The sequence below is a fragment of the Salminus brasiliensis genome, chromosome 19 (assembly GCF_030463535.1).
Source record: "Salminus brasiliensis chromosome 19, fSalBra1.hap2, whole genome shotgun sequence".
In the NCBI taxonomy this organism is placed as follows: Eukaryota; Metazoa; Chordata; class Actinopteri; order Characiformes; family Bryconidae; genus Salminus; species Salminus brasiliensis.
Window position 1 is genome coordinate 16,866,665 of NC_132896.1, and position 24,608 is coordinate 16,891,272.

At 41.3% G+C, this 24,608-nt stretch overlaps 1 protein-coding gene across 6 annotated transcripts; it reads left to right on the plus strand.

The window, feature by feature from the left end:
* Window positions 1-2,201: 2,201 nt before the first annotated feature.
* lnx2b (ligand of numb-protein X 2b) lies at window positions 2,202-23,984 on the plus strand. Of its 6 annotated transcripts, none has more exons than XM_072663533.1 (10): window positions 2,202-2,430; window positions 10,762-11,321; window positions 14,021-14,211; window positions 15,188-15,384; window positions 17,817-18,218; window positions 19,003-19,137; window positions 20,315-20,489; window positions 20,579-20,822; window positions 21,885-22,043; window positions 22,215-23,984. In XM_072663533.1, the coding sequence occupies exons 2-10, from the start codon at window positions 10,927-10,929 to the stop codon at window positions 22,348-22,350; spliced, it is 2,034 nt and encodes a 677-aa protein (XP_072519634.1). In that variant the 5' UTR covers window positions 2,202-2,430; window positions 10,762-10,926; the 3' UTR covers window positions 22,351-23,984. The 6 variants fall into 6 exon arrangements, with proteins under 6 accessions (XP_072519634.1, XP_072519633.1, XP_072519632.1 ...); XM_072663532.1 differs by lacking the exon at window positions 2,202-2,430 and adding an exon at window positions 9,346-9,604; XM_072663531.1 differs by lacking the exon at window positions 2,202-2,430 and adding an exon at window positions 9,346-9,604 and having other exon boundaries at window positions 10,765-11,321.
* Window positions 23,985-24,608: the final 624 nt, after the last annotated feature.

Sequence of the window (24,608 nt, forward strand, 5' to 3'; positions counted from 1 at the left end):
AGACTTCCCATCCTCCCAAAAACATTTCCCATCTCAAGCAAAAACTACTTTTTAATTTTATTAGTTTTATTTAGACATGGGAGCCATATGGGAGTCAACGTTCTTTATGGCACACATGCAAATCAATTCAAAATATAATTTTGATTTTCTTTTAGCTTTATGTATTTTGCATGACTGGGTTGTTAGGTTGAGCTTGCCAGAGCCTGTCTAACATAACAAAGAAACAAATAAACAAAGTAAAAGAATGTCCAGTGTTTATCACTGCTGCTCCAAAGGCTCAAATGATGTCACTTCCTCTTTGTGATGTCATTTAAAGCAGCAGTACTATATTGCTGCCTTCAAGTCCATCTTGTGAGCGATATTTGTATGTAGTAAAAAGTATCAGTGGCATGTACTTGTTTGTTTTTTTCACGTGTGGATAAGAGTTAACCATTGCAAACAGACTGCAGTGCTGGTAAACAGCACATAACCAGTGTATACAGTTTTTCTATTGACATGCTCCCAACTCTGAAAGAGTTTCTTACTCTTAAATACGAGTTTGTGGTGGCGTTCATGTGCACTTATCTCATAAATACGACATGACTTGAAGGGAGAATATTTATAGACAAAACAAGTTGGTGTGACGGGGTGTCAAATTAAGGGACACACGCATATCATAAAATATTTACATTTAAATTACAATTACAACAATATACAAAACATTTTTATTTTTAATTAATACATCATATGTAAAGATAGGCACACAGATAATGCTGAAAACAATAAAGCTTTGATAAAAAATAAGATTAAGTTTATATATTTAGATGCAAATGAAATGTTGGTAAATACAATCATGTAAAATGAAAAATGATCAACCATATCAACCACTAAAACTATTATTCAAAAATAAAATAAGCTGTATCAGATGACTCAGAATTACTCTTCCAACCAGACAATGGGCAGAAGACTTAACCTAACACAGATTTATGGACTGAGTTATGTAAGAATAATCACCACATACCCAGCAGTACTAACCTAAAACGCATCCATAGAGCACATTACACCACATACAAGATGTTTATAATGGGATTCATAGTAATATGTACATACTGCACCACAAACACTGTAGATAACCATATCCACGCCAAGTGGCACTGCACACCAGTCAACCAGTTCTGGGAAAACATTGTTACTTTCCTTTCGAATGCCTTAACCAGCCCTATCCGGCCATCAAGTTATCAAATACCATGGTGAACAAGTACCAGAATCCAGTACCAGTACCATTCTGAACAAGTACCAGTATCATTCATGTTTGTATCCTATCGTTAGCAAAGAAGAGAAGCAAGCTGCAAATAGCGGGCAGTTAAAGGCAATGTTCTGTTGCTAATTAAATTACAATCACATATAAAGCATTAGACTCACAAACCAGGAGAAAAGACCATTGAACCCGTGTGTGTGTGGGTGTGTATGTATTCGGAAATTCTCCTCAACCTCACCTTAGGTCAGAACACTGCAACTCGAAATGTAAACAATAATTTCATTTTTGCATTTTTGTCAATAGTCGCCTGATACATACAACACTGTTTGCAAATGCAAATAATCAAAAGTAGAAAAACACAGCTCAGAACATGCATGTGTGCCTCAGTCTATGTAGAAGTCAGGCCTGTTTCTTTATGAAATATTACATCCAATAAATTATGAAATCCTGTACAGTACTATGCTCATACACAGATTCCATATTGACAGATGGGCAGATATATATATACAGACAGACAGACAGACAGACAGATAGACAGACAGACTGATAGATAGATAGATAGACAGATAGATAGATAGATAGATAGATAGATAGATAGATAGATAGACAAACAGACAGACCGACAGACAGACTGAGATAAATCGATAGACGGACAGACAGACAGACTGAGATAAATAGGTAGACGGACAGACAGACGGAAAGATAGACAGACAGACAGACAGATAGACAGATAGATTATAAAAATCTCCCTCTGTACAATGTACCTCATCCCCTCTGTCTGCTTTGTGCTTGTGCAGTCCGAGCCTCCATTCAGATTAATTATACTGTGGCCTGCATGGATGAGAACAAAAATCCATTTGAATCACAGAATCGTTTTGTTCGTTGAAAATGGCCGTTCAAAAGAGTCGGTTCTGAGCTGATTCGAACTTTTCATCACTAGTCCCTACCTGCACACGTTTCCTCCACGACGTCAGCGCCCGTGGGCTTCGCTCACCGAAACTGATAATATTTCGCGCGTTAAAAAGAACACACTGAGGAAAAAACGTACACAGGTGTCAGATTGAGCTGTAGCATCTTAATATGTCGTTGTTTTCGGATTTAAGTTACTCCTAACTTATTAGAAGACCTTTTTTCACTTCACCTCTCCTGCGCTTTGTTGAAGGCTATTAGCCACTTCCGGAAAGCCCTCGCAGGTAAGGCTGGTTTCGGTGTTTGCTGGTTGAGCGGTGGCTCTCGCTACTCACCAAAACCCACCAAATCCTTTTAATATAGATGATATAAATTCAGAGAGAAGACTCAGGATAGTCCTTCAGTTTGGTCAGAAAAGACTTTGGTCAGGTTTAGAGCCACCGAGGGGGGCGTTTGTGGACGGTGGGCAGGTACACAGCGTGCTGAATTCAGGTGTCTGAGGTCTTTGTGTTGGTCGGACTAATATGGCGCTAATTGACGAAAATGAGACGCTGCCCGAATAAAATAACTCTGTTAAAGAGTTTTGGAGAAACAGTTTTACTATGTTGGGACTCTAGCAGCTTCTGTAGGCTGACACTAATAAATCATTTATAACCCCACACTCAAGTGTCAGGTCAATGACATGGAGAGTAGGGGCCCACGTCACTTCTAATACATGCCATCTGTCAATAATCTCCAACCTGTTGTATTTAGCAAGTGCTTAAGCATTGATAATATTATACTGTACATATTTAGTGAAATATCATTTTCAGGCACCACTTTGCTGCTGTTTTTTTTTGTTTTGTTTTGTTTTTTTGTTTTACTTTCTGTGTCTAGCTCGTTGTTATGTGTTGCGTATTATAGGGGTTGATCTTGTTCCACCTGCAGTTCAATGTTTTTAACTGCTAATTTTCCTGCTTACGGGGTGGAATTTTAAATTATTATTTTTTTTGGTCACAGCCGCTGTAACTGAAACCATTTTTCCCCCAGATATGACCCTGTGTTTAAATTGTGCTCCTCAGCTGTCTGTATTAGGTTGTTGGTCTGGGATGGTCTAAAAATTGCTGTTCACAGGAACTTTATTGTAGATCACTGCTTGTGGTCACTTCATTTAGCCTCTGGCTGCTAACTGACAATCAAATATTGTGATCATTTAAAAAAACTGCAATCTTTTACTTACCACACAATATTTTTACTTCACCACTCCATTTACTTTAGCTTACTTTTCCATTTGCACAATTTTTCTAATCTAAGGTAATTACAAAATGCGTGAAACAAACATTACAGGCCATTACAAACATTACCAGCTAATTCACTACATACATACAGTCATTAGATTTCTAGATTACAATCAACCAAACATGAACAGCCCTTCAGTGTTAACAGTGTAAAATGCTGTCTGTGCAGAATGTACAGTTGTATGCGAAAAAGGGGCAGTTGGCCACATTTGCATTTAAGGGATTTAGCAGACGCTCTTATCCAGAGTGCTTCGCTGTTTTCTCAGCTAGTTCGCTGTTAGTCAGCTAGTTTGTTTAGACTAGGATCCAAAAGAAACCTCTAAGCTTATGTGCAACAAACTACAAAAGCCAGTATGGATACCACAATGTGGCAGAGTCGCTCGCTGTCTTTCAGTACTCTTGAAAGAGATGGGTCTTTCAGTCAGCGTTTGAAGACAGCGAGCGACTCTGCCACAGTACACTTTTGGTCTTTTCTTTTAATAGTAAACAGCCTCTGTAGCTGATTAAACATAAAATATAATATTTTTGCAAATCAGAATATATGCAGAGCTATTTTTTCATAACATAAGTTTTAGTCATTAATATAGGCTGTGCAGAGGTTTGTACACCTTACAGAGACACTGCCTAGTAACACCCCCTTTGGCAGAAATCTCAGCTTGCACTTCGGAACAGCTAAAAGTCTTAAATTTCTTGTAGCCTGTGAGGGCCATTCCAGAAGCTTCAATTTGTGTCTCTTCAGGTCGATTTTGAGGTATGTTTTGGATCACTGTACTGTTGTAGAAGCTTATCATCTTCACAGTTTCAGCCTTTTAAGAGATGGTTTAAAACTTTCTTTTCTCTCTTAATGGATCTTTGCTGATTATGGCCAGATTTTATTTATTAATTGTTATTATTAAATATATATTTTTTACTAAATCTGTTCACAGCACTTGCTACCAAAACCCATCTGGTTTGTAACATGCTTCAGACATTACATTTTGTGATGAAGTTGCAGGTAAGTTTCACTTCTTATGACTATTCCTCGATTATATGTGCAAGCAGCACTGCATAATGAAATGGTGCACCACCATTTCCTTCCTGCAAGTTCTTGCCAGTAATATCAGAGTTTTGATTTTCCTGTCTTCCAAGCACATGAGCAGTTCACTCCGAAGTTTTCTTAGTCTTCTCAGTCTTCTTGGTCAGATCTCATCTTGACCTCCACAATTTCCCTGAAAGCTAGTTTCTTATTAACATTTCGCTTTCTGTAGAGCAACGCTTGAAAAAGCTTGGCTGTCTTTTGGTAGCCTTCCCCTGCTTTGTGAACCTCAGTTACTTTTTTCAGTTTTTTGTTTCTGAGACTGAGATAAGCCCATGTTTGATGAACATGTATTGCAAGGTTTGCAGATTTTAAAGCTTTAAAATTTTTATTTAGCTGAAAGTTAAGTTTTTTGTTATGTTATGAAAGAGAGTGACCGATTCTGTGTTCACTCCCAAACCAAAAAGAGTACAATAATAATAATAATAATAGTAGTAATAATAATAATAATAAGTCTGCAGGTGATAATAGGTTTGTCTAGATTAAAAATACCGTACAAACTAGGCAAGTTGATGTTTGCTATATTTTAGTCCCTGAATCTCATTTCACTCACACACACTCTAGGGTTTTAAAAATAGGCAGCATAGGTCTCTATTTAGTACTTTTATCATCGTTCTTTGAGTTGTCATGGTTCTAATTAGAAACATTGCCTTTACTAAAGAACCCTTGAAGAATACTTACAGTATAGGGATGGGCAGCATGATGAAATGTCTTATTATTATAAATAATGCTACAGTATGCTTTTCGTACATTTTAAGTATGGTCAGTACTTCCAAAAAATTAACGCTCTAGGTATTGTATTTGGAATAAAATACAATTGTTTTACATTTTTACATTTGTCTTTATTACCTACTTTTGGATCCATTAAGAACCATGTTTGTAATAGAGATGTGTGAGTGTGAAGAACCTTTTAAAGGCTTAAAGTACCTTCACTTCTGCCCAAACATGATTCTTTTATGGCATCAAAGAACCATTTGTGGCACCCTTATTTTTAAGAGTGTAGGCTTATAATGAAAGACATTTTTATATTTGGACTGTGTAATGGACTAGGTTCTAATGAGTCCGTAAACAACAGCCAGTGTATAGTTATTGATAAGATAGACTGGATGCTAGCCTGGTGTGCTGTTGTTTATAGCCTTTTTTTGCGACACATGCAGATCATGTATTCTCAGAATATCTTCAAGCATCATGGTGTGTTAATTTTGCCACCCATAGTTTATAGTCTTCCTGCCCTTCTTTCACAATCATGAAAGGTAGCCATGGCGCACTTGTTCTAGGTGAACTCAGCGGCGCACGTTTGAACCAAACGCAGCCACAGCTGCTGTAGCGCTGCCCACGTATTCATTGTATAAGGGTGTGGTGGGGAGAGTGATTCATGGTCTTCAGGGCAGTCAGACTGGGGAGAGCGTTTCAAACTGGGTACTCTCATTTACGTTGATTTACTATTTACTCTATAGGTGGTGGACAGCAGTGTTGTTGAATTATTAGCTTACACCACCTCCCCTTCAAATTGGAAAGCTAGTCTGTATTGACTGTTGGTTTAGAGAATAGACCGTGTCCATTGATCTCACCAGGCCTGAATACAGAAAAATAAAGAGGCCATTGTGTACATGGAAAGTTGTGTGTATATATAATGAGGTGGATTGATTGCTAAAGATGCGCTGGTATCAAAATTTGTATTCAAGTTTTAGTTTCCTGGTAGTTTTCCCTCACATTTTGATCTACAAAAATGTCCCTTCAGCCTAAATGAATGGGTTGTGCTGTGGATCATGCTTGTAAAGCTACAGAGTAATACCATTTTGTCCCATTATCTATATCGTTGTGTTTTCTTGAAGACAGCTTACTTGCTTTTGAATGATACATTCTTAAAGTCATTTTATACACTTAATATGTTCCATTGTTCCAGGTCGCAGTGGTTTATTTCATTTGTTCAGAATTAGTGATAATGGATGCAAAGTAATAACATTTCTATAGTAATCTATACGCAAATGTACTCAAATAACAGTGTACCTTGAGGAAATGGTCAGAATCCCTTACATTAACAGTATTGAAGTACCAACATTATTTTTTGTCCTTATTGATCAGCATTTGGTGAGTGCAAGGCTTGACCGGAGTGTATCCTTGAGAGCCACTGTATCATAAAATGCTGCATTAGTCAAGAAGGGCCACTGGTGCAGCTCTAAACACCCTCTCCTCTTTATTAGCTGTTCCCAAGAGCAGTCCCATCCATCTTAACCAGGGTCACTGCTACCACCTCTTATAAGCAGAGGCACCAGCGGTACACACTGTACATCCAGTACATAGGGTATAGGCCTTTATAGTTGAGATGTGGAAGTAGAAGCTTTAGAGTAGAAGGAAGAAAAAAGTGTTCTGCATGATATGCTACTTTCATATGCACCCACTGCTGACACATGTCTTCCTCATAGAAAAGCATTACCATTATAATGGAATACTCTGGAGCAGTCGTATGTGAGCACAAGGTCACCGTGAACAATGTCAAACATCGCCTAGAGGGTATAAAGCCCCCAGCTTTGGGATGAGGAACAGTGGAATTGCATCCCTTAGAGTGATTGAGTACCTGTAGGATGAGTAATGGAGGTTGTCATTCCAGAACTGATCATACAGCATCAGTACCTGTCCTCAGTAATGCTCTTGTGGTTAAGTAGAATTAAATTATCTGAGCAATATTCCAGTATTTAGTGTAAAGCTTTCTGAGAACAGTAAAGGCTGCTGCCACAGAAAGTGGGGGACCAACACTGTTTTAACATGCTTGATTTCAGACAAAAACATATGAATATGCAGCAGTCTACAAACTGCCTATTGTGTTTTGTTCAAAATATGAAACATATATATAAAATATTGAACACAACCTGAAAAGATAACACAGATTTTCAGTCTAATGATGAACTCTGGAGTTCATGGAAATGAAACAGCTGTACATGAGGAACTCTCTGCCAGAGTTTAAAATGGACAAGCTTGTCCAGAAGAAGACTGTCAACATACCAGGTTAGAAGGTTTTGTTTATCTTAATAAATTAAGTAATATTAAAAGCTAGCCCATTTGGTAAGTATATGGTAATTATATTAGATTTGGAATATACTGCACATTCTATTTTTATATTGGCACATATAGTCTGTAGTAAGAAAAAACCTTTGGAATTAAAAGGGTAAATAGCAGCCGGGTGTTGCTAATCAAATGCCATTGATTAGCTGATCATCAGCTATACCTCTATAAAAACCTCTATAAAAGCAGAAGTTTGGGTAGTTTGCTGGTCTGGAGCATTCAGGTATGTGTTTAAACAATGCCAGGGAGGAAGGACATAAGCAATGATCTTAGGGAAGCAAGATGTCCATCAATCTAGGAACAGTTATAAGGCCATTTCTAAACAATCTAAAAGCATCATTCTAAAGTAAGAAATATTATTTACAATTAAGTGGAAAACATTTAACATGGTTGCCAATCTTTTCAGGTGTGGACGTCCCAGCAAATTTAGTCCAAGGTCAGACCATGCAGTGCTAAGAGATACTGAAAAAAGCCCAAAAGCAACATCTCTGAATCCACAGGACTCTGTTAGCATGTTAAATGTTTAAATTCATGACAGTACAATTAGAAAAAAGACCAAGAACATGTATGGGTTGTTTGGAAGAATTGCCATGATAAAGTCTCTTCTTTATAAAAAGAACATGGCAGCACGTCTTAAGTTTGAAAGGTTGCATCTGAACAAACCACAGGACCTCTGGAACAATGTCCTTTGGACAGACGAAGACCTGGGCACTTTGCTGTCATTAAGTTAACCATGAACTTCTCTGTATAGCAAAGTATTCTATAGTAAAATGTGAGATCATCTATCCAACAGCTAAAGCTTGGCTGAAATTGGGCCATGCAACAGGACAATGATCCCAAGCACACAAACAGAATAGAGAACAATCTATCAATGGGCCAATCAAAGTCCAAACCTTAAATGAATCAGTTGAAATGCTGTGGCAGGACCTTAAGAGAGCTATGCATAAACAAATGCATACAAACCTCAAGATATGTTGTAAAGAACAGTGAGCCAAAATTCCTCCAGAACAATGTAAGAGACAGGTAAAGTCAAGTTATAGCTGCTAAAGGTGGTTTTACAAGCTATTGATTCATGGGGTGTACTTAACTATTCTTAAATAAATAGTGACGGTGTTGAATTTGTTGTGTGTTTTTGTTCATCTGAGTTTGTATTAATCTATTTTTAAGACCAGGCTGTATGCAAAGTGGTACTTAATAACTGAATTTGAATACTTAGTAATAATATTGTTTTTTGCAATAATTTTGCTGCTGTAAATTTGTGGTCTAGGGTGTCCAAGCATAGTGTGTTTGTAGAAACTTAGTAGTAAAGACATAGTCCATAGCATATCTCTTACATAACCTTATTCAGGGGATCTGCTGTGAAACGTATGTGTGATTTGACTTTTCCGAAACTTGAATGGGTTGTAAATATATCTGTCTATTTTTCCAGAATTTTGTATGGTTACAATTTGTTTTCAGGAATGTCTCCTGACCTTGTCCGTTGCAATGTTCAAAGTGTCGGAAAAAAAAAACAAGGGACACAGACAAAAAAGACTGTCCTGCTTGACCTCCGACAGCGTATTTACATATCTCTGTCTCTGACACACCAGCACGCTCCCAGAGAGCGGTGTTATTGGTCAGTGGTGGTGACGGCCTCTTGGAATGCGCTGCCTGCACTTGTGCGCCATCAGCACATAAACTCCCCCTTCTCCCTTCCTCTTGTGCGCGCACACACACACACACACACACACACACATATATATATACACACAAACTGCTGCTTCAACTCCTCCTCCTGAGCCCGTATGGCCAGACACTGAACACCTCTCTTCACTTCACTGATCTCTCTCCTAGCTTAGTCACACGGTTCTCTCTGGCTGTGTGTGTCCTTGTGTGTGCATACGTATACACACACACACACACACTTGTACACACACGCCAGTGGAGATGAAGGAGTATAGTTTCAGTCAGGCTGGAGGCAGCCAGCACAGCTGTTGAGTTTGAATTTCTCTTTTGCATGCAGAGGCTGCTGGGAGTCTACCGTCTCTGCTGTCAGCATCTGAGGTGGGTGGCAGAAATGAACGGCAAATGGGATTTGTTTACCGGGCATGCAGTTTTTGTTTAAAGTTGAAGGAGCGGTGGTTTGTCATGTGGTTTGTCAGGTTGTTGTGAATGGAGGTTCCTGAGTAGTTAGGCTTGAGTTTTGTAAGTTCATATCTTTGATTTATAAGCAGTAAATGCAAGATGTACTTGGTGTGTGTGCGATGGACTGGTGCCCTGTCCAGGGGGTATTCCTGCCTTGCACCCAGTGACTCCGGGTAGGCTCCGGACCGACCGCAACACTAACCAGGAAGAAGCAGATGGGAAGATGGATGAATTGATTGACTATTCATTTACTAATTTTTACAACCTTCTAGTACATTCTTACTAGAAGGTTCTTCGAGACAGTGATTCTATGTAGAACCATCGGATCTCAAAAAAAACATTTTGATGCTTTACTGGGTTTTTGGATCAGTGGGAAGCATTCTGTAGGTGGTACTATGTAGGACATTTTAAAAGTAGTTCAGTATGGCAGCAAGAAGGGTTTGCAGTCATTACAAGTCAAAGTGCCCCTTTTCAGTACCATGTAGAGGCCTTTTTTCTTTGAGTGTATGCTTTGATTTAGACCTCTGGTAACATTTTGTCTCAAGTTTTTATTTACTCCACATTCTTAAGCTCACTGGATGTGCGATAAGAGTGACTGTTTAGGGGAGTTTTGCTGCATAATCTTTTTATTGTAGGTGGAATTAGTAGCGATTAGGACCTTCGCAGAGGGAAGGAGCCTACTGTTGATTGGCCACGAGGGGCTCATTAGCGAGATGGCTGGAATTTTTTGGCACAGTTCACTCCCGGGTTCTCGTTTTCACCTAAAGCTGTGCCTTTGTTCCCTCTCGTTAGGTGAGTTTTGACTGTTGCTCACAAATCATTTCATAGAGCTTAACCTCTTTAATGAAGTGAGCAGCGACACTCGTCCAAGCCAGGAACCGGGCTACAGAGGAAACTTGTGCGCAGGATACAGCTGCTGCTCTCTCTCCCCCCAGCATATTGTTGCTTTGTTGCTGTGAAGTGGATTTGTGTCATTTCCTGTATAGCCAGCCCAGCACAAGCCAAAAAAAGAATGAACCCCCACCAGTACTATTTTTTTACACTCATATTTTTTTCTTCTTTGTTCTCTTTTCCAGCAGAAATGCGAGATGAGAAGACCAAGGGAACGGATGTCTCTTTCTTCACTGGACTGAAATAGCTCTTCTTGACAAAACGTTTACGTCTAATGACGGCTGGATAAGCAGTGGGGGTCGAGCAGAGGACAAACGCAGACATCTCCAGCACGCAGCAAGTCGACAAACATGATGGAGCAGAAGACGCTGGCGCCAGCGGCCGGCCTGACATGGGCACGGGTGTGTAAGGACTGCGGCCAGGGCCACGAGGGCCAGGATAGCCATTTATATGAGTATCAAGACGATGTGGACGATGAGCTGGTGTGCCACATCTGCCTGCAGCCCCTGCTGCAGCCCATGGACACGCCGTGCGGCCACACGTACTGCTACCAGTGCCTCAGCAGCTTCCTGCGAGACCAGGACTTCTGCCCTGTGGATCGGCAGCGGCTTCAGCTGCAGCAGTGCCGTGCCTCCAGCTTGCTGGTCCGTAACCTCCTGGACAAGCTGACCGTGTTCTGTCCCTTCCACAGCGAATGCCAGCAGAGCATGCAGCGCTGCGAGCTGCAGCCTCACCTGCACAACAGGTCGGTGCATTGGTCAAACACGAGTGCACCACACTGGGTTTCTTTAGTATTTAATGTTGAATGTGTTCATTCTTAAGTACCTAAAGTTATTAAAGTACTCAAAGTCAGTGCAGCTGGTATTGACTACTAAGGGAGGAACAGAGGATGTGGGTGGCAAACTAATACTAGGGATGCAATAATATGGGAATTGCTTCAATGCACCAATATGGGGATAATGACCTGATCCCAACATTGGATATATTTGAGTAACTCCAGATATAACTATTATATAACTATTCACTGTCACACACTCTGACTATCACACACTCTGAGCACTAGGACTCAGGTTTACTCAAAATCTTTTTTATTTATTGATAAATTCTCAGCCAGGAAGACGCTCTTAGAAAGTACCCAGAGATCTCTGAAGTCCCAGATGGGGTGTTTACATGCATTACATTAAATTTCATTGGTTAACAGTGAACAGAGAACTTACAATTCATTGGTTAAACATAGCCGTGATATTAATAAACAAGAGTGTTAACATATAAGCGTAATTAATGACCGGGCAGGAAACCCATATTTGGCCAAGAGAGCCTTCTCACACCTGGTCTCTTTGAGATGAGCTAGCCCGCAATCTCAAGGCAACCTGAACAATGATTCACTGTAGCTTCTATCAGCTAGCTAGGCTTTGGAAGAAAAAAAGAAGATAAGACCTAGACTCAGAGTGTGAGGAGTTGCTGATCTATGGCCTTCCTTTGATCCCACAAACATTCAATTTACTAGTAACCCACATAGAAACAAAGAAAACGTGCATATTATATCATGAGAATACAAACGGTGCACCGGGTTCTAGGAATTCTATGTATCATAAGTGAGATTACATTGATTACATATATCATATGTGGTATTACTGGTTACATAACCACACCAGCTGTAGAGTATACAGTATGGGCAATATGCAAGTATTATTGGCTTACATATAAAACTGGTGCATTTTCCTGAGTGTTAGTCTACATGCAGAAGTCACTTGATACTTCTATATGGAAATGTAAGCTTTTCATTAGGTTTAATCATAAAGTTTTATTGTTAAGTGTGCAGATCCAAGAACAAGTGCAGGAGTTTGCAGTCATACAGGTTGAAGGCATAGAAATTGATGTAAACAATTTTAGCTCACCCAGGGCATGATGAGAGTATGCTGCTAATGGGGTACTGCTTGAATTCAAATTGAGAAAATCTAATTACACTTACCCCTGTTTTGGCAGTGTACAAAGAAACAGAAAAGAAACTAAACACAGTAAATTCATTTTTTTAATAGGGAAACATTGATTGGGAATATGCTGCTCAGGCATGTGTGGAATGAGGTTTATCCGTGCCTGGTGGGAGCAGAGAGATTTGACTAAGCTTAGTTGGATTAATGAACAGTGAATAGAGCAGCTCACAAATGTGAGGGCTTGACTTTGGTAAGAACTATGTGCCTTTTCGAGTCATGGAGTAAATTAGCAGTCATATGACTGAGCACTGTGACATGTCTTATATTGCAGATTATGCTTAACATAGGGGTATGTAAGGAAAGTGATTTTTGGGCATGTAGCGGGTACCGTTACTGCTCTCCACACAGCAGACTGGGGTTTAAGTCCCCTTTCAGTCAATCTCATTGTGCATTACAAATAAGAGTCATTGGGCATAGAATGCCTTCTATGTAAATTCAGTGTAGAGGAGGTCATATTATTCAACCATTCGGAAAATTTCAATGCATAAGGCTCTGTGTAGCAAACATTGGATCTAAACTCGCCGTATCCTCTTTGTGGAATCACGTGTGCTGCATGTGGATTATCACTGGAGGTAGATAGAACCACCTTCTAGTGCCCCAGCGTTCATCTCCCTCACACAGGTTGACTTTCTGCTTATCATCTGAGCTGTCAGCTGTGATGTAATGCTGAGGTCTAAAGGTTGTTTGGCTGGTAATTCACGTGGGCTAGAGAGGCTCAGTGTAAACACCGCGAAGTAGGGAGTGTTCAGAGTGGGGGAGGAGGAGGAGGGCGTTGACTCGGTCAGACCTGATTCTGCTCTGGACTGACCTGTCCCCTCAGCCTCTCTGCAATGCAGCAGAAGAGCCGTCCTCATCTGCATAGCTCCTCTCTCCTCATCCCCTCACCCTTCTCTCCCTCTCTCTTTCTCACTGTATGCCTGTTAAGCCCTAGCAAGCCTTCCTCACACCTCACCCTCCAGAGAGGCAAGGCCTGTTAAAACAAATGCTGACATGTGCTAGCACGTTAGCATGTAGCTCCTTCCAGCTGAAATTGAGCATTGATTTTTTTTATATATATATTTTTTTTTTCTCTGACTCCTGGATACGAAGCATCTAAAGCACCAGGCAGATTTATTGTAGGTTATTTTTAGTTACTTGTGCTGCCATCCTGTAATGAATGTCTTGTAGGTTAATTAACAGCAGACCACTGAGTAATGAAGCGTGCCTGCTAACTGCTTCCCTCCGCTCCAGTTCCCCTCTTCCTGGCTCTCTGCTCTCTGTTAACTCTCTCTCCCCCCTCTCCCTCTCTCTGTCTATTCTCTCTTTCTGTTTTTCTGACATTCAATCTCTCTTTCTCTCTCCCTCACACACACTCTCTCTCTCCACTATGTCTGTTTTTCTCACACTCACTCCCCACCCTTCTTGTTTGTGTCTTCTCTTTGTTGTTTCTCTATCACTCCCTCCTTCCCAGATGCCCTGCGTTCAGGCGTCTCAGAGAGGAGGCAGAGAAGAGGAAGAGGCCCTGCTGGAATGAGCTAAAGGGAATTAAGACGGAGGGAGAGTCAGACACAAAATCCAATCCAGCACTCACACGCGCATTCAATCCCCGTGGGCCTCCGGAGCCCGGCCTGGTCAACCCCGCCTTCGAGGAGGGAGAGGATGGTAAACATGTCTCATTCGGTGTTTTCCCAAACTACGTTTAGGTTGGCTGAATTCCATAGTCTTTCTTGGGGAGTTTTGGCATAATTTAAGACGTCTTCTTAGGTGTGGGCGATATGGCAAAAATGTGTTTTCACAATACACTAGCAAAAACACTTACTTCTAGCGTGGCACTGAATCTATTAAAACCAGATTAATTACTCTCTGAAACATGCAGCTGTTCAATGTTACTAATGGTAACAATATCCACAAGATGCTCAGGAAAGCATATTGTGCTGTAAGTTATCACACTAAATAAGTCAAATACACTGATATCGGCCACCTTTAAACGTCTTAAACATGTGTATTGTAGGGGATTTTCCTTTGTTTACAGAAAATACATTAAGGGGGTCATTGGTGGTTTGGGAAGCAGTGTGTTTTGGAAGAATGTCGCACGGCTTGCTGCTCTGTGTCAGTTTAGAGGAAAAGGTGTGAAGAGTTTACAAAAGTCGTCGGTGAAAAGCAGAGGAAATGGATTTGCAGCTGTGTTTACTCTTGGCTGGAAAACAAAACAAAAGTTGGTGCCTTTTGATGAGGCCATTCCTTAAGTGATGGAGGGAAATCTCCGTGATATCATACTGCTGTAGGCTGTGCAATTATAGGCAACAGTCATCACATTTCCACCGTCTGCTCCCTGTGGACATGTCTACACCTTTACATTGACTGGATTAAAATTGTGTCTGCTAGTAGTCACAAACCTTGTGATATCTGCCATCTGTATTCATGGCCACACAATTATTCATCACAGAATTGTCTGGCAACCGCCTCATGATGTTAGCAATTATGACATCATAGTTGTCTGTTGTTGAGCGACTGCTTGGAAACCGTAATAAAAAAACTGACTCATCATTTAATGGCAGCTTATTAGCTCTGCTTGAGGCTTAATTTGTCTGTTTTTAGCAGAAATAGCAAAAATAATGTATGCTCTCCTCTTTCCCAGAAGCCCCCCTCAGGTCCAGTCTTGTGGCCGAGGCGAACGTTGTGGAGCTGTTCCGAGAGGAGCCAGAGGAAGATTTGGGTTTGCGCATAGTGGGGGGGAAGGACACGCCCCTTGGGAGCATCGTCATCCAGGAGATCGTGCGTGACTCCGTTGCCGCCCGCGACGCCAAGCTGGCCCCAGGAGACCACATTCTAGAGGTGAGACGCATTAAAGCTCATCATATAATCAGTGTCTGTTTAGAAGACATTAAGCTCAGTTCACTGCAGATTTTATCACTGTGTGTTCTCTGCAAACCATACCAATAGCATCTCTCTCTCTTCTACCTCATCATCTGTTGTGAGTGTACACACCCAAATGTTGGTGTGTTTGAATTCCAGCCATGACCCAGGACAAAGGGCATGCCTTTACTGCATGTTGTGAAACCTCCCCTGGTTGGCATTGGGTTTGCCATGCAAACAGGAGACTGGCTTCAGCAATGACTGACGAGACAGTGAATCTGAAAAGAAAAAAAAATAGTTTGGTTCATTCAGTAGCCCACTGCCCCTTTTCCATCCATGTGTGTGTGTGTGTGTGTGTGTGTGTGTGTGTGCGCGTGTGTGTGTGTGCGTGTGCATGTGCGAGCGAGAACTATATGTTTAAAGTTCTGAAATCTGAAGATAGCTCCTTTCATATTGGCAGTATTCAGGAGGTTCTTTGTGTAAGATGGGTGTTTCCACAGTGATATGTTGGGTGGAGGGAAAGGGAGCTTAAATGTGATATTGTTGGTTAATATCAATTTCTCCCACCTACTGCTGCTTGGTGATGTAGCCAAATAAAACAGGACACACTTTAGAGGCAGGCAAAAGTCATTGCATTTTGAGAACAAGACTTGTATATTTTAAATGATATTCTATGAAGACCTGTGCTTTATAGTGAAGAGAAGTACTTTACTGATACAGAGGGAAACTGCAGTGTAACAGTAGCAATGCATAAAACTGCACATAAACAGACACAGTACCCCAATAGAACAGGGCAGAATGGGTAGATATGTACATATATTGCACTGAATAGTAGGAGGGTGTGTAATCTCCGTTATTATTGGTGAGAGGAGCAGCAGTATTGTACGTGTACAGTATGTAATGAAAGTGAGAGTCTCACAACAGTAAACGTGTGATAACCTTAGAAGAAATACAGCACAGTGCATTTCAAGATTCTGTTTACATTGATCTGTACAGTGTAATTCAGCACAGCTCAGTCAGCAGAAGAGCAGTGCTGTCCCTACGGTCAGGGGACTCATGAATGATGGATCATATGATTAACGTAAACCTACGAGGTCAAAAAATGAATTTTGTATTTAGCATGACTTTAACTGTTCTCATCTTGGCTTTTTCCACACTGGAAATTACATTCTGGTCTAGAGTCCTATTGTGCTGTTCAGTGTAGTGGTGAACGACTCCATTCAGATTTTCCTTTGGGCAAATATTTTCCACATTTCTTTGAAAGCCTTCATAACATGTAGGACTTTGCTATTCCAGGTGACCCATTGCAAATGTAGTTATACAGTGACTCATGCTGAATGTCAAGCCGTATTGGCTTTCTGTGGTTTGGTACTGTCTTGACATTGCTAGGTTATTCCTCATTGTGTGCTGTATTGATCAGCTTTGGTTATGTAAACTGAGACAAAATGTCAGTGGAAGAAATTCTGTGAAGGTTTTCTTATTTTAGACTCAGGAGAAAGTGTGTCCCTGTGCTGTGGGACACCACGTTTCACCTTTGGTCTCCATCCTTACTTAACCGCTCAGTACTGGCCTGTGTAATGTACTGGACATAGATCAATCATTAATTATGAAGGCTGTGTTTGTACTTGCTTTTCTTGGGAAATCGGGTTAAACTTTCATTTCTGTGAAGTTTATTTTTGCTCTGCAATGTTGTCCTCTCCTTCCCACAATCCAGAGCTCTCCTAGGATTTCTGCCCCTGTTAGTCCTGGAATGCAGTGCCAGAGAAAACTGAACTAACACGACTGGCTCCACATTCAGCTCAGGAATCCCAGGCAGCGTGAATGAATGAAGGCCTTTAGCTCTCGTTTGTCCAACAGGCTGCCTGAGGATGAGCTGTAACCCAAGTGGAGCTCTTTGACTATTGTGAGAGTCAGTAAGGAGATCTATTGGAGGTAGTGAAGATTAGATTTCTCATTTCTTGAAACGCTGTCTCCCCCACCCCCGGCTACTTCGTCAGTGGATTGATTTTCAGTATAGGGCTTTTCTAAGCCTTGCCCAGGAATGCTTGCTTTGCAGTACATGAGCACAAATTGTTTTAAGATGTCCAGATACTGTTCTCTTCCCAGGGAGAGAATGGAGATAATGGACATACTGTAGGTAGCAATTTCCACAGTGGTAGATCATAACGCAACACTGACTCCACTTGTGACAGGTTTCTGCCTGCCAGTTACATTACTGGCAAAGTAATGCAGAGTTAATACTACAGCATTACGCAGACTTAAGGAAAAAAAAGCCATGCTATTAGACTGCCCTAAACCAATAAATCAACGTGACAAAGGAAGACCTTGGACTATGTTATCATTGGCAAAAGGACTGCCTAATGTATGAGGCAGGTTTAAACTGATCATATAAAATTGACTTGTCTTCGCAGGTGAATGATGTCAGCCTGTCTTCTGTCCCCCACACTCACGCCATTGCTGTGCTGCGACGGCCGTGTAGCGTACTCAGGCTCACGGTCATGCAGGAGAAGGGTTTCAAACCACGGCCCGAACACCACCCGCACCCTTCCACCTCTCCTCCAGCTCACCCAGCTCACAACCTCCACAACCCGGGCACGGTCATCCAGGTGACTCTGGTGAAACGCGATCGCTCCGAGCCTCTGGGGATCAAACTCATCCGCAAATCCGAAGAGCCCGGAGTCTTCATCTTGGACCTGCTAGCAGGAGGGCTGGCAGCCAAGGACGGCAAACTGCGCAACAATGACAAAGTGCTGGCCATCAATGGCCACGACCTGAGACACGGCACGCCGGAGAGCGCTGCTCAGATCATACAGGTACTGGAAGCGGGAAGCAGCAAGAGCTATTGCATAAAATGGTTTGTGAAAGTGACAAGTTATGAAAAGTAAACAGAAATTCCACATTCCACATGCTTATTCATTGTTTTGTTTTTTTTATATTTTCAAAATCAAGGATATTAAAAAAGGGGGGGGTTCTGCTTTTGTTAGAGTAAATGTCTCTACTGTCCAGGAAAGGCCTACTAAATTTTGGGGAATTGCTTTAAGGATTTGATTGCATTCACCATTGGATTGGATGATCACCACTGCACCTCATCCTCAACTGCCCAACTCATTCCATAAGTTCTAGATGGAACACATTTCCAATGCTGCACAGCTGGGGAGCCTTAAACCCCTGTAGCCCACACCTGGCATATAAGGCATTAAGAATGGTGCCAAAAGGTTAATGTTCATCTGCTGAGTCCTATTCTATTGTCAGTACTTCTCTACAAGCTGTGTGTTCATTTGCACATCTGTCTCAGCAATAGGTGCAATGTATTCCTTAGAAGGAGTGTCCACAAACATTTGGACATAAAATTTTGTTTATCCTTTATATGGTTTGTAGAAAAAGTGAAAGTGTAAGATCTTGATGCTGGCGTGGGCCATAAAAAAATGTTAATTCATAATTTAAAAAAATATAAATATATATAAATTAAATGAAATAAAATTGTTTTTAATTACTGGCCTGGACTGGTGCATCTTGTTTTTGCAAGATCTTTTTTTCTTTTCAGTAGACTGCATTTGTAGTTGTAGGCATTGATTGAATTTTGTTGTGTATGAGCAGGCGAGTGAAGTACGTGTGAACTTTGTGGTGATGAGACAGCTGGACTCGGATGATGAGGGAGGTGATGTGCAGAGCAGAGGGGCCAGAAGAGTCCATGATGCTCAGTACTTCAGACGGCGCTCCACATTCATGAAGGTAAAGAACAAGCAGTGGCTCCAGCTTAAGGCCATGAACCCAAGCTCTGATCGTCTGTCAGTTTTATTATTGAAGGAATGTTCTGATATTTCCAGGCTTTTTTTTTGGTCTGCCGCGTCTCTTTCACAAGGTCTCAAGGTCTCAAGTGCCAGTGTCTCATCCTAGCCCTTTTTTTGCTAAGTCAGTTTGAAGTCAGCTTTTAAGTACTTTTTTCAGTACAGGGAAATGTATTGACGTTATTGTCCGTGATAATAAACAGGGCGGTACAGAAGCAGCAGTTAAAGGTTGTATACAAAAACAAAACAAAAAAAAACAGAAATATTTCTTTAAGCTCCACTGTTGCCATGTGGCAGCGCGTGTGTTACCTCTGTGTCCGTGAAACCACTCTTCACACTGCCATCCATCACACCCTGCTTCCGTGTCACTTCCTCACTGGTTCTGCGAGGTGAAAGCCTGAGGCAGCAGATGCAGGCTGGTCACGGTGAGATTAAAGCAGGCTGTCTCTATCTCTGGACCTCTCTCTTGATCAAAAGGCCCAGGGTGCTGCTTTCTCTCTGTCTTTCTCTCTCTGCCTCTCTCTCTTTACCTCTGCTGATGCAGTGTTTGTTTGTGGCCAAGGATCAAAGCTGGTGACAGTTAGCTTTCGCCTGGGGAGTTGAAGCCTTTAGTCTTGTTGGGAGGGAACGCCCCCCTGCTGGGGAGGAAGAGCCCTCCCCACCCCCCTCTAGGGGCAGTGGGAGAAGATAGTGGAAGCTGTGGCTTTTGCCACTAGCCATGAGTTATGATGGCAGAGTGTCAGGGTCTTCACATTATCACTGCGCTCCGTTTGCAGCAGGATCTGGAACAGGGAGCGTTTGTTTTTACAAATGTTTTCACCACAGGAGTCAGACACATTTCTGTAGCTTTCACTTTTCACTTTTTGTTTTAACATGCGCTTAATGGCCACTTTATCAGAAACCCCTGTCCCTACCTAGCCCTTCACCAGTGGGCAGCTGTTGACTACAGAGCTGCACTTGGTTGGATATTTTTGAGTGGCTGAGAGCTGTCAGCCTAACGGTGACACTGATTTGTGGCACTGATATTGTCCCGGCAATCCATAATCAGTGACGTCTTTGTTTTTTTTTGTCGAAGTAAAGGATAAATGAAAATATATGATGCATATGTTGCCTGTGTTTAGGATCCTCCTGGTGGATTCTCCAGCCAGGAGAAAACTGTGAGTCTGAAGAAAGAGCCACGTCACTCGCTGGGCATCACAATTGCAGGAGGGAGGGACTGCCGCAGTCGCTTGCCTGTGTACATCACCAGCGTGCAGCCTGTGGGCTGCCTCCACAGAGATGGCACCATCAAACCAGGTTCAACATCCTGAGTCTCTGTCTATTTGGCTCTTGGTCCACTTTGTATATATCAGCAGCCATGGTAACGGATGTGTATGTTGTCTTAGGTGATGTGTTGCTAAGCATCAATGGTGTTGACCTGACCCAGCTGACCTATAATGAGGCAGTGTCTGCACTGAAGACCCAGACAGCTCAGAACACAGTGGCGCTGCGTGTCATCCGGACTATCACTGAAGAGGAAGAGGACGATGGAGATGCCGCCAACAAAGAGGAGATGGACACACTAGAGAACCCCAGAGAGGACGACATTAACTGGTCCCCGCTGTGGACCCGCTGGTTGGGTCTGCCCAGGTGAGGGGATGGAATTTTACACCACAGTATCATGTACTGTGATCTTCCCTCCTGGTTGTTTTTGAGTCTTTAAACGCTTATTATCATCGTCACAAGGCCCAGAGAGCGCACAATTGGCTTTGCTCTCTCTAAGGTGGGTAGATGGCGCTCTCCCCCCACACCGCTTCGTTGCAGTGCTGGCTGTCACTGGCGTCAACAGGCTGGTGCGTTGAAGCCGGGTACGCTGCGCTTCCCTCCAGGTGCATTGGTTGACCGGTGATGTTGCTTCTGCGGCACTTCGGAAAAATGACCATCGTCATTTTCAACTTCCATAAATACTCAAAATTGCTAAATTGTAGCAGGTGTTGAAAGTGCTCCATTTCTGCCTACTTCTAAATAAATGTCACTAAAACATAAAACATTTTCCAAATCCTCACACTGTACACAAATCTGTATCTTAGCATCACTGTGTTAACAATAGTATTTTACAGTTTACAAGTTAAACATTCCACCTTTCTGTGTTTTAGAGCATTTGAATTTGTAGATTTGTGAACATCTTCATCTTCATTTGTGTGCAACTTTAGTTTTTGTGATCTAGCTAGCCAGATAAATATCAGGCCCTTTTTGGGTAGGGAATGCGATGAAACTCCAGGGCTTTTGCAAGCTTCCTTATAATACGTTTAGCATATAAATTCATGCTAAACTGTTTTGTATTACTTTACTATTCATATAGTATATTATAATAAGGTGTCAGTGTATAATTTATGTGTATAATGTGTATTCTAGACTAAAAGGAATGCAGCCCTTTCCCGAATCCAACCTCAAAACTAAATATATAAAGCATATATTGACTTGTTAAGGTCAGTGTCTTTCTGAAATATCACAAAATCAAGGCTTGGGTCCCTGATGGTCAAAAATGCTGCCCTTTACGATGTGTGAACATTTCATGATTGATGGAATTACTCTGAATAACACCTTGTGACCCTTTCTTTCCTTCTCTTTATAAGTGACCGTTTATAAATGATGAGTTCTTCTTTTGACCGCAACCTAACCTAAATACATATATATTTTCTTATTTACAAGCCACATGCACTGGTGTCGTGACATTGTGCTGTTGAAGACCAACAATGAGAGTTGGGGCTTCAGTATAGTTGGGGGATATGAAGAGAGCCGTGGCCAGCAGCCTTTCTTCATCAAAACCATAGTGCCTGGAACTCCTGCCCACTTTGATGGGCGTCTCAAGTAAGCCATCTGTCTTAAATTATTTGAGGATAGTTAATAAAAATGCTCATATTCTTTTAGTTTTCCAAAGAATCCAAAGAAATGTTGAACAGAGATACTGGGTTTCACTTGTAGCTTCTCTTCTTTGAGGAAATGCTACACTTCCTGAGGATCTTTTCTGCCTCCCTGCAGGTGCGGTGATGAAATCGTGGCTGTGAACGGAGCCACAACAGTGGGAATGAACAACTCTTCGCTGATACCCATGCTGAAGCTGCAGAAAAACAAAGTCACGCTCACTGTGGTGTCCTGGCCTGGCAGCCTGGTATAGGGTCTAGTGCACACAGCACAACACAAATCAACACTGATTGAAATGACTGTGATCTCCCTCGACTGCTTAATGATGGCACACATATGATCACAGACTATTTGAACGTTTTTTTGTTTTCTTCTGTGTTCTTCACAACGAGTGAACTGCACATGCAAAAGGCACAAGGGGCAAATCAGGAAAGTATGACAATCACTGTCCATGTTTAAATTGAACCGAAATGAGATTGCATTCAATTTGGCATTGTCCTCTATTGTCTGGAGGACGATGTTGTAATCACCTGGTGGTGTTGGAAAAACCCTGTTGGACTGTTTCACTGAAGCTGCTTCTAAGCACATGGACACTATTCCGAAGACATCTTCAGTTTTTATTCAAGATTACCATTAAGCATTGGTCATGGGTATTTTTGGAGGATTTTTTGATTTGTTATCCTTGTGTCGTGATCAGGACTGACCTACATAATGACCATTTTGATAGCTTGACAAGTTGTGGATGCTTATAATTTACAGTTCTGACACTACATGGGATGGGACCATACCAAAGTCTTGTGTACTTGGCCTCTCTGATTGTACATTTATTTTCTGCTTTTATTTTCTCTTTTAGGATTTTATGTGTACCCCCTGCCTTCATAGCTGCTGGGTGTTGGCAATGACTGTTGTTAGAACTGCCTACTATTCTGGGCCGCGTTTCCGGAAAGCGCCTTGGCTCAACAATGATTCTTAAACAGTAGCTTGAGCATCTCTCGAGTAGTGTGTTAAGGTGATGTTCACACTCAGATTGGGAAACTGGGCCCTGTTTGATGAATAGTAAAGAGTCCATCCTGCGATTCTGGGCCGTGTCTCCTGAAAGCGCCTTGGCACAACGATGATTCCTAAACAGTAACGGAAGCATTACACTGAACACAGTGACATTCACACTAAGATTGGGAAACTGGGCCCTGTTTGATACATAGTAAAGAGTGTCTTGATTTTTCGGGTGCCTTGCATATGTATACGAACTAGATCAGTACACGACTGCCTTAATTGCCACCATATTACCACCTCTGTTTAAAGATATACAGCTGTATGCATAAGTGTGGACCCCTCTTGTTTAAATGACTTTGTTGATGAAGTTGAAACAAGTTACATTTCCTTGCTAATTTTAGAGCACAATTTTATCCATATCGGTAAAATGTAAAATGTGTCGTAAACTTTATTTTTTTCAATTAAGACAATAAACAACAATTCTGCAGTATTGTTCTTTTGAGGATTTGTACTTTTCACTTTCACATCATTTAAACAGGGATGCCCAAACTTTTGCTTACCACTGTTTATTCAGATCTATGCTTGTTCTTATTTGAGTCATATTTCTTTGCAATATTATAACTCCCACAGCAGTGGAATTGTATGCTGGTGTTGTGGATACGTAGTAATTCAGGCTCTTTTATATGCTCACACCTAATGGGCCTTTGAGGTGGGAGTCTCTATCTCCATTGTTCTCTTTTTTTCTCTGTTTTTTTTTTTTTTTTTTTTTTATTCCTGTAGATATTCTGAATATATTTATATACTGTATGAATATACATGTACACCGCTCTCGCTTGACTAATGGTAAGATATTTTTGTGAGATCTGTGATTAAAGTTCTATATAATAAAACATAGTGTGTTTTGAAATCTGTTTTCTTGACAGGAACTTTCCCCAGAATCTAAGGGCTAAATAGTCTTGAATATTATGTAGGGATTGAGCTCTACATTAAGCTGCCCCTTAAGCTGATGGAATGGTTACAGGAAGCAGGAACACCACATATTCTTCGCAGTGTAAATCATAAATCATAAAATGCAAACGCAAAAGTAACAAATGTCTTTGGGACACGTCTTGCCTGTAGCTGCTTTACCTACCTGCATTTTTGAATTTATTACTCCTGATAAATTGTTGAACACTTTGCCCTACAAGCCTAATCCTGATTGTAAGCTAGCCTGCCACCTTCAGGCTGACAGAGAAAGGTTTTTTTATTTAGCTACAGTTTTTCCATTAGAAATCCAATTCCCTTTCACATAATGGACGGAAAAGTAGCATAAGGCATTATAGGCGGCCACGCTGCAATGCAGTTAAATAAGAGTTGCTATTTTTATATGCTGAGTGGAGCTTTCTCCTAACACATCTAACATACTCACCCAGCTCTAATGACCCTTACACTGGAAATGAATGGTTGATTCAAATCTATGGGTCACTACATTAACAAAAATATTTAACAGATTCAGATCATTTCTGATCACCTCAGTTA

Coding starts and splice junctions, on each gene's coding strand:
- lnx2b (XM_072663533.1), top strand. CDS start 10,927: ATGATGGAGCAGAAGACGCTGGCGCCAGCGGCCGGCCTGACATGGGCA. Junction 15,385..17,816: donor CAGGAGACCACATTCTAGAG/GTGAGACGCATT, acceptor TTGTCTTCGCAG/GTGAATGATGTCAGCCTGTC. Junction 22,044..22,214: donor CACTTTGATGGGCGTCTCAA/GTAAGCCATCTG, acceptor GCCTCCCTGCAG/GTGCGGTGATGAAATCGTGG.